Consider the following 12,500-nt stretch of genomic DNA (forward strand, 5'->3'; position numbering starts at 1 on the left):
TATAAACAAAGCCTAACGAGAACAAAATGGATCCGTGCGGCAAGATTTGGCAAATGGCAGCACCCGCCGATGAACCAGGCTCAGAGGGGCGTCTGAACACAGCCCCTCCGACGGTCCCTCTAAGTAGGCCACTCGATAAGGACCCCCCCCCCTCATGCACACACGGACACACTGACAGACACACACACACTGACACACACACACACACACACACACACACACATACACACACACACACACACACACACACACACACACACACACACACACTGTCTCGAACACACAAAGTCTTTTATTAACTTTGCTTGAACTTTTGTTGAATGCCACTCCCCGAGTGTGAGCAGACACACACACACACACACACACACACAGACACACACACACACCCTTGTCATATTGAGCGCGGAGGCCCTTAACAAACATGGATCCATCCCCCTTGGCCATACACTGTGTTTATCCCCTGTGTATCCGAGTGGGGGATGGGAGGGGGAGCCTGGCTCTGCAAATTGATCCTCATTGTCTTCGGGAGGCCACGACATCGCCGCCTTTCACTGACACACATCGATTGACATTGCATGGCGAGCTCCTGGCCCGGGGGCGAGCATCGATGGCCGCTGGCGTCCGGCGGCCCGCACGCCGTCTCTGGACTGCCGATGAGGCGACATACACACGCCGCCGTCGAAGGGTTGATGCGTAGCACACACAGCCATACGCACGCATACATAATTCACGAGATTATCTATGTTCCTTCTCGTCTCTGACCAAATAACATAATGTGTTATGGGTTATTAGTGAGTGTATGTTAAGGGTGTTTTTGGTACTGTTTGCATATTTGTATGCTTTTTATTCTCCTGTACGTGTTCATTTTCCTGCAAATGCTTGTTTTCTTGCCACACGCAGGCTACAGATCTATAGTGCGTTAGTATTGAATCCTACAAAAGTCACAAACAGCCAACCGTGCACATAGATAACCTGCATAGCGTGCACCCATATGTTCTAGTATTGTTGCCTTGGCAGACGCCATCCTCCCTGGCATCTTCCATGGTGTGTATGTGTGTGTGTGTGTGTGTGTGTGTGTGTGTGTGTGTGTGTGTGTGTGTGTGTGTGTATGTGTGTGTGTGTATGTGTGTCTATGCGCTTCCCCGCAGTGCCTCAGAGGGCAGGCCGAGTCCTGCTCAACATCGACAACAAGTAGACAGTAATGAGCCGAATGTAAATAGTGTGTGTGTGTGTGTGTGTGTGTGTGTGTTTGGGGAGAGGAAGTGTGATGATATCAGAGAGCAACATCTGCTTCTCGTCTCTCCCTGCAGACCCCAGAGGATCACGAAGTCGAGACGGGGGTCAAGTCCAAGGAGGCTCGCAAGTACATCTTCAACTGCCTGGACGATATGGCACAGGTACGCTGTTGCCCGGAGCAACCGATGCAAACGAATACCAACACTTTCGCCCTCATTGAAACCGTTCAAAAAAAAAAAAAGCTGCCCCAGCTTCTTTTTTTTTTAAACACGCTCTGTTAGATCGGGGCCTTTGGGGGGTATTATCTTGTGCCGACCTCATCACCGCCCATTAATCATTTCCAAAATGTATCTAGTTGAGTCTGTTTTAAATCTTTATGCTGTAAATCCTGGAGAGAACCGTCAAACTACAAATTTTGAACTATGAATTTATAGTCAATACAGTGGAGGTCAACATTTGGTGGCCCTTCCTTAACTCCATGGTATAGGAATGAAAGCAGCTGTCGAATAAAAGCTCCACTCCTTCTCTACTGCAGCCTCACCACCACATAATGACTTACAGAGAGTTGTTGTAGCTGAACATGTGCTTCAGGCTGTTTGATATCCAGAGATCAGAGTGCTGTTTCCATGTTCTAATGCAATGGGCCCTTGTGGTAAATGCCATGTAAACACATGTAAAAGGACAGGGCTGTAGAGTACACTCATCCTCAGACATAACCCACGACACACAGCACACATCCTGATCCTGATACGCACACACACACACACACACACACACACACACACACACACACACACACACACACACACACACACACACACACACACACACACACACACACACACACGCACACATACACACACACAGTGGTGAGTGCGGATGTGCAAGTGAGCCACCTGTGGGAAAGCTATTTGTTTAATGAAACCAATGCACAGCCTGCTTATACAACCCCAGGATGTGAGTCACATACCCTGCCTGTCCTGATACTGTACAGGACCAGATTACACTAACTCATGTCAGCTCTGGTGTGTCTTGTGCATTGGATTCTTACACCAGTGGGAAAGTTCACAAGAAGCCATGGTATTTCTACTGGATGTGCCCAACAGTGACAGGATACTGTGCATGTGTTTCTAGTCCTGCTGACTGGAACACTTAGCTTCCCGGCCATGTAGTATCTCCGACCACCTTGTCATCCGCCCTTCCTCTGCCTGCTATATATATATTGAAAAAAATAAATAAAGTATGGACTATGGAGTTTGTGCAAATTGGAGCCTTTCTCTCTTACGCTGCTGCACGCGTGCAAGAGCCCTGAAGAGTAGGGAGTTTAATAATGCCGGTGATTAGGGCTGACCAGGAGAGCGCCCAGGGCACTGCTGCTGAGGCCGTCTCCCACAAGAGCCCATGGAGGTCCTAATGAAACCAACCTGCGGCGCCCTGATATCCCCTGGGTCAGGCTGCTCTCTCTCCCGCGCGCTCCCAGCCATGACTTCCCCTCGCTGTCACGGATAAGGCTTGGCTTCTTACGAGAAAAAGGAGGGGAAAAAAAAAACACATGGGGCAGAAATACATCGTGCTGATGCCCAGGCTTAATGCGGGGAAGCGGGAGGAGAGAGGAAGGGGGTGGGAGCTGTCTTTATTTAGCCCTTTCCAAGGATCGCGGCCATATAAACAATTCAGCAGTGTGGACATCTGCCTGGGCGTTCATAATGGATGACATAGCTGAAGGCTCTGCTGGGTGCCAGGAAGAGATAACAGACCTCCTCTTGGTCATGGGAAAAGCTTAGGACTGTTTAGTCCCCAAGTATATCTGATCAGGAACACATTTAGGCATCGGCACACGCCATGAACACACGCACACACGTGCACACACATAGACATCTACATACACAAAAAAAACACACACACTTTTGGAGGGGTTCGGTTGGGGGGTGGGTGGCTGAGAACAACTTTGAAGGAGGGGATGGTGTGACCAAGATGGAATGACTTTGATCAGCAAGCGATCAAAGTCCCTGCAGTAAATAGAGATGGAGAAAGAGCGAGAGAGAGAGAGCGAGAGAGAGAGAGGGAGCAAGAGAGAGAGGGAGAGAGCGAGAGAGAGAGAGAGTGCGAGAGAGAGGGAGAGTGAGAGAGAGAGGGAGCAAGGGAGATAGAGGGAGCAAGAGAGAGAGGGAGAGAGCGAGAGAGAGAGAGAGTGCGAGAGAGAGGGAGAGTGAGAGAGAGAGGGAGCAAGGGAGATAGAGGGAGAGAGAGAGAGAGAGAGGGAGGAAGAGAGAGTGAGGGAGAGAGAGAGTGAGAGAGCGAGAGTGAGCGAGATAGAGCGAGAGAGGGAGAAAGCAAGAGAGCGAGAGAGAGCGAAAGAGCGCGAGAGAGAGAGGGAGAGAGAGAGAGGGAGAGGGAGAGAGAGAGAGGGAGAGGGGAAGTGTCAGTGAAAGAGGCAGCAGAGAATAATAGAAGGGTAAGATGAAATAAAAGTCGCAGACTGTGTCGAGCCATCTGACCTTTCGCAATTGTCTTTTGGCTCTGTATTCATATATTTCTTTATTTATTGACCATCTACTGTCGCTTCCCAGCTGGGGCCGTTAGGGACTGGCATGTTCATTTCCTCTGACTGCTACTCAGGGCTTACTTTGGGCCTTTGGTCCTCATAGGGGAGTACGGGGAGACTGTGCCATAGCTTGAGGGCAGAAGAGCGGTGTTCCTCTGAATCTGGGGTCCATCCTGACCCCACAGAGTGACATCCATCCTTCATCCATCCTTCCTTCTCCTCATTCCCCAAAGGGTTGCATCCACACAGAGAGTAGTCTCAGCATCGGATCTGCCGTTGCCATGCGATGCACGCAAGGCAGGGCTGCAGACCATAATAATCAGCGGCTCCTGTGTTTTATCTGCAGGGGGCAGAGTTAAGAATGCCTCTTTTCTCTCAGAGCTCGGGAAATGAAAAAAATGAGACCGGCCGACTGATATAGTATGAAAAATACTTTTTTTCTCCTTTCTTCTTATGAGATCAAACAGCTCCACTTCCCTTAATACTGGAGCTGTTTGACGACCAGTATTATTTATGTATTGATGGATAACACGATATAAAAGTGCATAATAACGATATCCGATTCCAGAGGGATGTATCTGCTGCACACCTACTGGATATCTCGTCTGGAGAATTTCAAGATGTCTTATAATATGCATGTCAAAGTCAGATAATAAACCCAGTCTTGGGAAGACTGAGTTTATTGGAAGGATTGTAGGAATCTGTTCTAAATCGCCGTAGTTTGTACTCAAACTCACCGTCGCTGTATTGTGCGATAGACTGAAATAATGTGAGATTGCATTGGATTTTATAGAATATCATTTGTACATCTTGATAACCCCTAAATAACAAGAACAAGAAATAAACAATGGTTTTCTCTTGTCCGTCACTTTAAAGTGTAACTCTTTAAAGCACCGGTTGAGCCACTCAAAACTAGCTGTGCTCTGTTTCCAAATCCTCGTCCTTGTGGCAGAGAAGAGAACTGTGATCCTTTCCCACCTCAGTCGGTTAGATTGGTCTGAGATAGCGCAGAGCAGACCTGTGGCTGCAGAGCACAATTCACCTGCATGAGGGAGGTACCGTGAATCAGATTTGTGGTGCTGACTGGCACTGCATCTGATCCTCTGCAGCCGGGCTGGAGATAAGCCTGGCGTCTTTATGGGGTAACAGCAGGCTGGCCGCTTCTGTTTCATGCAATCACAATAAACAAGCCAGCCCTTTTCTTGTCTGTGGCCGTTGTCCTCGTATCTCTACCTTAACCTTAGTCATTTTCACATGCGGCGGCTTGGGAGTGTTTATAGGAGGATGGTCAGTCTTCCATGGACACTAAAGTCCGGTAACGTAGGGTTAAAAGGCTAGGGTTGTCTGGTTGTTGCTTTTTTTTCTCCAGTGGAGTAGAAACGCGGCCGGTATTTATGTACAGCTTAAGGGTTATGCATAGGTAAAGGGACAAGCCGTTCCTTCCAAGGCAGCTTCCACACAAGTATTTAGGTGAAGTTGTCTTCATTCAGAGACACTCACATAATGGTATCCTTTGTAAATATTTTCTTTCCTAATGATTACCCAATGGCAACATTTATCAAGGTCGTGTTTTAGTTCTATGTTTGAACTTCTCTGGGAATAGAAAGGCTTGATTTTAGAGATAAAAAAACCTCTCTCTCTCTCTCCCGTCCTTCACCCGGGTGTTTTTTTTTTGGTGCTAAGAATACCAGAACAAATGTTTACCCTGTCCTGAAGGAGGAGGAGGAGGAGGAAGAGGTGGTGGTGGTGGTGGTGGTGGTGGTGGGGTGTGTTGATGTGTGTGTGCCTTTGTGTGTGTGTGTGTGTGTGTGTGTGTGTCGGTGTTTATCGACGACATCACTGATGAGGCCCTGTGGGTATTATTAGGTATTTTATGGTGAATGTACTGGGGGACAAGTGGAGGACGAGTGTATCAACAGCCTACAAGAACACTGTCGCCCTGTAATAACTATATGCCGTACGATTTCACTTCAGTGGGTAACATTGAAAGTGTGTGTGTTTCTGTATGTCCGCGTGTTCATGTGTTGTGTGTGTTGCGTGCGTGTGTGTGTGTGTGTGTTGTGTGTGTTGTGTGATCACGTCCACAGGTGAATATGTCGTCGGACCTGGAAGGCAGTGAGATGTTGGCGGAGAAGGCAGACCGCCGGGAGTTCATAGACCTGCTGACCAAGATGCTGACCATCGACGCGGACAAGAGGATCACCCCCATCGAGACCCTCAACCACCCCTTCGTCACCATGAACCACCTCCTCGACTTCCCGCACAGCACACAGTACGGTCCCCTATCCGTCTCTCGCAGTTTACAAGTGCTACGCTGCTGGTTAGCAGTCTTCCAGTGATAGTTAGCAGTACTACAGTGGTAGTTAGTTGATAGTAGTACTACAGTGGTAGTAAGTATTGCTACACTGGTAGTTAGTGGTACTACACTGATAGTTAGTACAACACTGGTAGTTAGTTGTTTGTGGTACTACAGTGGGATTTAGTGGTAACAATGGAAGTAAGTAATTACAGAAGGCAAGCGCAGTCAACTAGAAACGCATATTCTCTCAGCGCTTTTCATTAACTAATAGCTGACCGATGGTTATGGGATTCGGAACAAATTAGACTCAAATAATATATTTTCTAATCTCTCCAACAGTAAAAGGCAGCTCCAAAATGAGATGAATAACGGATTTCATTTACATAACGCTTTACATATCTGCAAATAATTAAAAGAAATCAAAGAAATCCTGACGATGCATATCGCATAGCAAAACTCCACCTCTTACCTCCTTCCTTCTCTCACCGTCTCCTCATACTAACAAGCCCCTTTCTGTGTCTCCCGCCGCAGCGTGAAGTCGTGCTTCCAAAACATGGAGATCTGCAAGCGGCGCGTGAACATGTACGACACGGTCAACCAGAGCAAGACGCCCTTCATCACCCACGTGGCCCCCAGCACGTCCACCAACCTCACCATGACCTTCAACAACCAGCTCAACACTGTGCACAGCCAGGTGCGTTCCCGCCCGACCCTAGCCTAGCCTGCATCCAAACAGCCCGGCTGAGGCTCTAACGAGCTCACCTGCTGCTGCACACTTATGGTGCGGCACCATGACTCATACTGTCGACCGCCCTATAGATCTGTCTATGGATTATGCTGGTCGAACCCCGATGTCTGGGTTGTACGTAGGTAGGCTTCCCGGTGCGAGATGCACCACATGCACTATGTCTCTCTTCTCCAAAAAATGATTCGATAACATTGAAAGGAGGTTTTTGTTTGTCACATACTCAAACAGGATGTGGAGGGAAATGTATGTGTGACATACATTCTGTGCTTCCGTATATTCCTTGAAATATAAATAAAATACAATAGAATAAATATAGAATATAAGTTTTAACAGAAATCTATGCACAAAAAAGATCAAGCATAAAGTTATTAATGGTTCCTTCCTACAGGAATCAGTAGGAAGAAACGTGAATTATAGCGTTTCCCGTTTGCTTTCAGAAGCAGGCTTTAAAGGCCTTTTCTTCATTCTGTTCACATCACTGGTCGTTATATTTGTTGTCTTTAACCCCCCCCCCCATCCAACCTTCCTGTTACTCCCCCCCAACACGCGTCATTTCTCCAAGAGCAAATTGATTCCGATAACCTAACGCAAGTCAATAGCAGATGAATGATGATTTTGTGGATTCAGTTTGACACTTCTTAAGACGTATGGTTCACATCGCTAGCACTCCTGCACAATATACGCTTGTTAGTTAGGAAAAGGAATGCAAATCAATGCGTATGTGTAAAGGCCCCCGCCCTCTCATTTACAGTCTCACCATTTAGGTGTCATGTTTTTTGCTTTTAGTGAGCCTCTCTCAAATTGTTTTACGAAGGCTAAGCAGTTTCGATGACCATGGCCCACATCAAGTAGTCAGGAGATCATGTTCGTTTTGTTTAAAGTAGAGCATATGGAATCAGTTTGAGACACTAGATGATCAAATTGGTTTAAGCAACTCAAGAAAAACACTGGCCGTAGGCCTTATCGTAAACTGCCTGTCTCCTATCTCCTCGTTCCTGGACAGTCTTACTGCTTCTTCTGCGGGGTCTGTCTCTCGATGCCTGTCTGCGGGGTCTGTCTCTCGATGCCTGTCTGCGGGGTGTGTCTCTCGATGCCTGTCTGCGGGGTATGTCTCTTGATGCTTGTCTGCGGGGTGTGTCTCTCGATGCCTGTCTGAGGGGTCTGTCTCTCGATGCCTGTCTGAGGGGTCTTTCTCTCGATGCCTGTCTGAGGGGCTTTCTCTCGATGCCTGTCTGCGGTTCCCACCGTACCTCGGGTCCTGTGGGATTGTCACAAAGTGCTGATTGCACACATGACAAGCACCACTTCCTGCTTGCCTTGCATTCTGGGTCTTTCAGGCCTTACGAATCCCTTTACTAGGCTTCCTCTCTCTTTTCTCTCTCTCTGTCTCTCTCTCTCTCTCTCTCTCTGTCTCTCTCTCTCTCTCTCTCTCTCTCTCTCTCTCTCTCTCTCTCTCTCTCTCTCTCTCTCTCTCTCTCTCTCTCTCGCGCGCGCGCGTTCTCTCGCGTTCTCTCTCTCTGTGTCACTGTACTCCTCACTCCTTCTCATTTCCCAGGGTTAAGCTTAGGGTATTTTACCGCTTTGTACCGCATTTAAACTGCTGAGTTTCGCCGTCTCCCGGAATCACTGTGTGTTGCTAGATTCTCCAGATTGCGTCTTAGTTACAACGTACGCTGGCTCGACAAGCACTGTGCAGCGCGTAACAAGAAAACCCCTCTCTCTCGCTCTCTCTCTCTCTCTCTCTCTCTCTCTCTCTCTCTCTCTCTCTCTCTCTCTCTCTCTCTCTCTCTCTCTCCCCCTCTCTCTCTCGCTCTCTCTCTCGCTCTCTCTCTCGCTCTCTCTCTCGCTCTCTCTCTCTCTCTCGCTGTAAATGAAATAGGTGATGTATCGCCCAGCCCGGCTGTAAGGTTATACTGTAGGCAAATAAAAATAGGTTGGTGATTTATGTCACCGGGTTTATATGCAAGGCCCCTGGACCCATCTTTGACCCTGGGTGTTAGCGGCCTCCATGCTATCCTGTTCCTGATGCATGTCAAGGCTCCCTATTGATTACACTCTTCTCCAGCGCAATTTGAGTCCCTTTAAAAAGGAGCACCCCCCCCCCGTTCACCTACATACAGCCTAATCAAAGGTGGTGGGGCGGGTGGGGTTAGGGAAGGGAAGTTGCGTGACTGGGAGCTGAGCAAACACATGTCTCCTAAAAGCATATTTGTACTCGGGCAGTTTAAGCTGCGTTTCATTCCCTCTTAATGGCCTACTATGCTCCGTATGCGATGGTAGATAGAGCGAGTCCATATGCGTGCATAATCACACAATGTCCTGTTTGCTGGGAAATGTTCCCCTCCCATCAAGCGTATAGATGTGAGGGCAAGATTGGGCCGCTGTGACATGTCAAACTCATCTACTAAAGCATTTAAATGTTTTTGCTTGCTATCAGTCCCTAGCATTTCACTTTGAACAGATTTCATGGAATGTCCTGCCGAACGGTCGAATCAGGCACAACCCGTTTGAGTGTTGTGGCCCGTCGCTAGCGGTTGCTCCGCGTTTGTCGGAAAGAGAAATGTGTCCGATGAGAGGCGTGTTGGGTTGTGTGTGCTGCAACAGGTCTATGGTGTGGCGTAGGGGATTTAATCAAGAGCAGGAAGGACGCTCTTGCTAGCGACGCACTATTAAGAGTTCATTATTCTGTAAACTGCAGCACAGACCATATGCGTTTCCAACCGCTACACTCCATTGCACTGCACACAGACTGTGACTGCAGCATTCTTTCTTTCTTTAATTGATGAAGTCTGCTGTGCTTACAATGTGATGCCTAAGCTTCGTCTGCAACACCAAGAAGTGTAGTATCTTGTCTGTTTTGTAAGACCTGCTAGATTAAAACCTCCTCATCCAAATTTTATTTTCTTTAGTTTCAAACATTAGTATATGACCCTGACTGCCATCTCTTCTTAATGTTGACCATATGACATGACTAGTGAGAGGGAAGATGCTGGAGATGTTCTGCTTAGAATCCACCCATCCATCTATCCAATCCAGCCACCAACCCACACACCCGAGAGACAGGAAAATGGGTTGGAAGTGGGAAAGACGTGTAACATAGGACCACAGGTCAGATACAAGGGGTATCTCCTACGGGCTTAGCACACCTGTGGGATGTTGACATCGAGCCACCTCTGAAAAGTCATTTCGATAGTTCATTTTGTTTCCTAGCATGAGGCCTGATTGACCTCCCCTCCCCCCCCCCTCCTCTGTCGACCCTAGGCCTCCTGCTTGGCCTCCTCCTCCACCACCAACGCCACCTTCTCCCTCGCCAACCCCGACGTCTCCCTGCTGAACTACCAGTCGGCCATCTACCAGCCCACCAGCGCCTCCATGGCCACCGTGGCCCAGAGGAGCATGCCTCTGCAGCCGGGGCCCCCCCAGCTCTGCCCCGCGCGGCCCCCCGACCCCTTCCAGCAGGCCCTCATCGTCTGCCCACCCGGCTTCCAAGGTAAAGAGAAACCAACACCCCGGCTCCTCCATGTCCATGGTACGGGGGCTGCGGTGGGGCGTGTGTTTGACTCTGTGGTGTTCTCTGAGGATCACTCTGGAATAGGTTCACAGGAAGTGGCCTGGCTTGGTTGGGCCTGGCACGTCCAGACACTACTACCAGACACTCATGCTGGTACTACTGCGATAACTTATTGTAGTACGACTAATATTACTAACACTTCTGCTAGTACTAATACTCATATTCATGATGCAACCACTACTTCTGCTACAAATAATACATGATAATATGAATGTGAATATGCATGTAAATATAAAACAAATATAGCTTTGGTTTGAGTATGCCTTTTTATTGAGTCCGCTTTTCATGTTGCAATGCCAAGTTATTTAATACCCAATGCCGAAAGCAACGTTTCTCTCATCATAAAGTAAAAATGTAACGATAATTACATGATTGTACACTTGAATATGGCTATGGTATAATGTGTTGCCAATCACCACATATGTTATGTGTTTCAGCTGGGGGTTGATTAAGGCTGAGGGCCGCCTGGGTTCTGTTCTGTTTTTTCTGTGTTGTAAATATAAATGTCATCTCCATTAATGGCACCTTTGCAGAGATAGATTAACCATCACCATGACGACCCCTTGTTTTATTTTTCCTCAGAGCATGATCATAGTTATCTCTGTTAGCTGTGAAAAGCAGTGGGGGGGGGGGGGGGGGGGGGGGGTAGCACATCTGCTGGGTACAGAAACATCCACTGGTGTGTTTGTCCTTTCCTTTCCTTCTTTCTTTTTAGGGCTTGTGCGTATTGTGGCTTCCTTCCCTCCCTGTCTTGACAGACACCGACTTGTTCCTTACTGTGCTGCTCTTTTGACATCTCCTTGTTTGTTTGTGTGTTTGTTTGTTTGTTTGTTTACAGGGCTGCAAGCATCTCCGTCCAAGCACACTAGTTACTCTGTGCGGATGGAGAACGCCGTTCCCATAGTGACGCAGGCCCCTGGTGCCCAACCTCTACAGCTCCAGCCTGGCCTGCTGACACAGGTAAAGGGAGCCAGTAAACAGTCTGAGGTACAGAGACCTGGTATACAGTCTGGTACAGAGACCTGGTATACAGTCTGGGGTACAGAGACCTGGTATACAGTCTGGTACAAAGACCTGGTATACAGTCGGGTACAGAGACCTGGTATAAAGTCTGAGGTACAGGGACCTGGTATACAGTCTGGTACAGAGACCTGGTATACAGTCTGGGGTACAGAGACCTGGTATACAGTCTGGTACAGAGACCTGGTATACAGTCGGGTACAGAGACCTGGTATAAAGTCTGAGGTACAGGGACCTGGTATACAGTCTGAGGTACAGAGACCTGGTATACAGTCTGAGGTACAGAGACCTGGTATACAGTCTGAGGTACAGAGACCTGGTATACAGTCTGTGGTAGAGACCTGGTATACAGTCTGTGGTACAGAGAGACCTTGTATACAGTCTGAGGTACAGAGACCTGGTATACAGTCTGAGGTACAGAGACCTGGTATACAGTCTGGTACAGAGACCTGGTATACAGTCTGAGGTACAGAGACCTGGTATACAGTCTGAGGTACAGAGACCTGGTATACAGTCTGAGGTACAGAGACCTGGTATACAGTCTGAGGTACAGAGACCTGGTATACAGTCTGAGGTACAGAGACCTGGTATACAGTCTGAGGTACAGAGACCTGGTATACAGTCTGAGGTACAGAGACCTGGTATACAGTCTGGTACAGAGACCTGGTATACAGTCTGGGGTACAGAGACCTGGTATACAGTCTGGTACAAAGACCTGGTATACAGTCGGGTACAGAGACCTGGTATAAAGTCTGAGGTACAGGGACCTGGTATACAGTCTGGTACAGAGACCTGGTATACAGTCTGGGGTACAGAGACCTGGTATACAGTCTGGTACAGAGACCTGGTATACAGTCGGGTACAGAGACCTGGTATAAAGTCTGAGGTACAGGGACCTGGTATACAGTCTGAGGTACAGAGACCTGGTATACAGTCTGAGGTACAGAGACCTGGTATACAGTCTGAGGTACAGAGACCTGGTATACAGTCTGTGGTAGAGACCTGGTATACAGTCTGTGGTACAGAGAGACCTTGTATACAGTCTGAGGTACAGAGACCTGGTATACAGTCTGAGGTACAG

The 12,500-nt window shown here is 48.2% G+C and overlaps 1 protein-coding gene across 2 annotated transcripts in view; it reads left to right on the top strand.

The window, feature by feature from the left end:
* The window catches only part of hipk2 (homeodomain interacting protein kinase 2), an 81,411-nt gene that overhangs the window by 52,725 nt on the left and 16,186 nt on the right, over window positions 1–12,500 (top strand). For both annotated transcript variants that reach the window (XM_030365205.1, XM_030365206.1), the window contains exons 5-9: window positions 1,311–1,397; window positions 5,869–6,053; window positions 6,612–6,774; window positions 10,090–10,318; window positions 11,238–11,359. In XM_030365205.1, the coding sequence (XP_030221065.1) occupies window positions 1,311–1,397; window positions 5,869–6,053; window positions 6,612–6,774; window positions 10,090–10,318; window positions 11,238–11,359 (786 nt within the window). The remainder of the gene's footprint in view (window positions 1–1,310; window positions 1,398–5,868; window positions 6,054–6,611; window positions 6,775–10,089; window positions 10,319–11,237; window positions 11,360–12,500) is intronic.

The sequence above is a fragment of the Gadus morhua genome, chromosome 9 (assembly GCF_902167405.1).
Source record: "Gadus morhua chromosome 9, gadMor3.0, whole genome shotgun sequence".
In the NCBI taxonomy this organism is placed as follows: Eukaryota; Metazoa; Chordata; class Actinopteri; order Gadiformes; family Gadidae; genus Gadus; species Gadus morhua.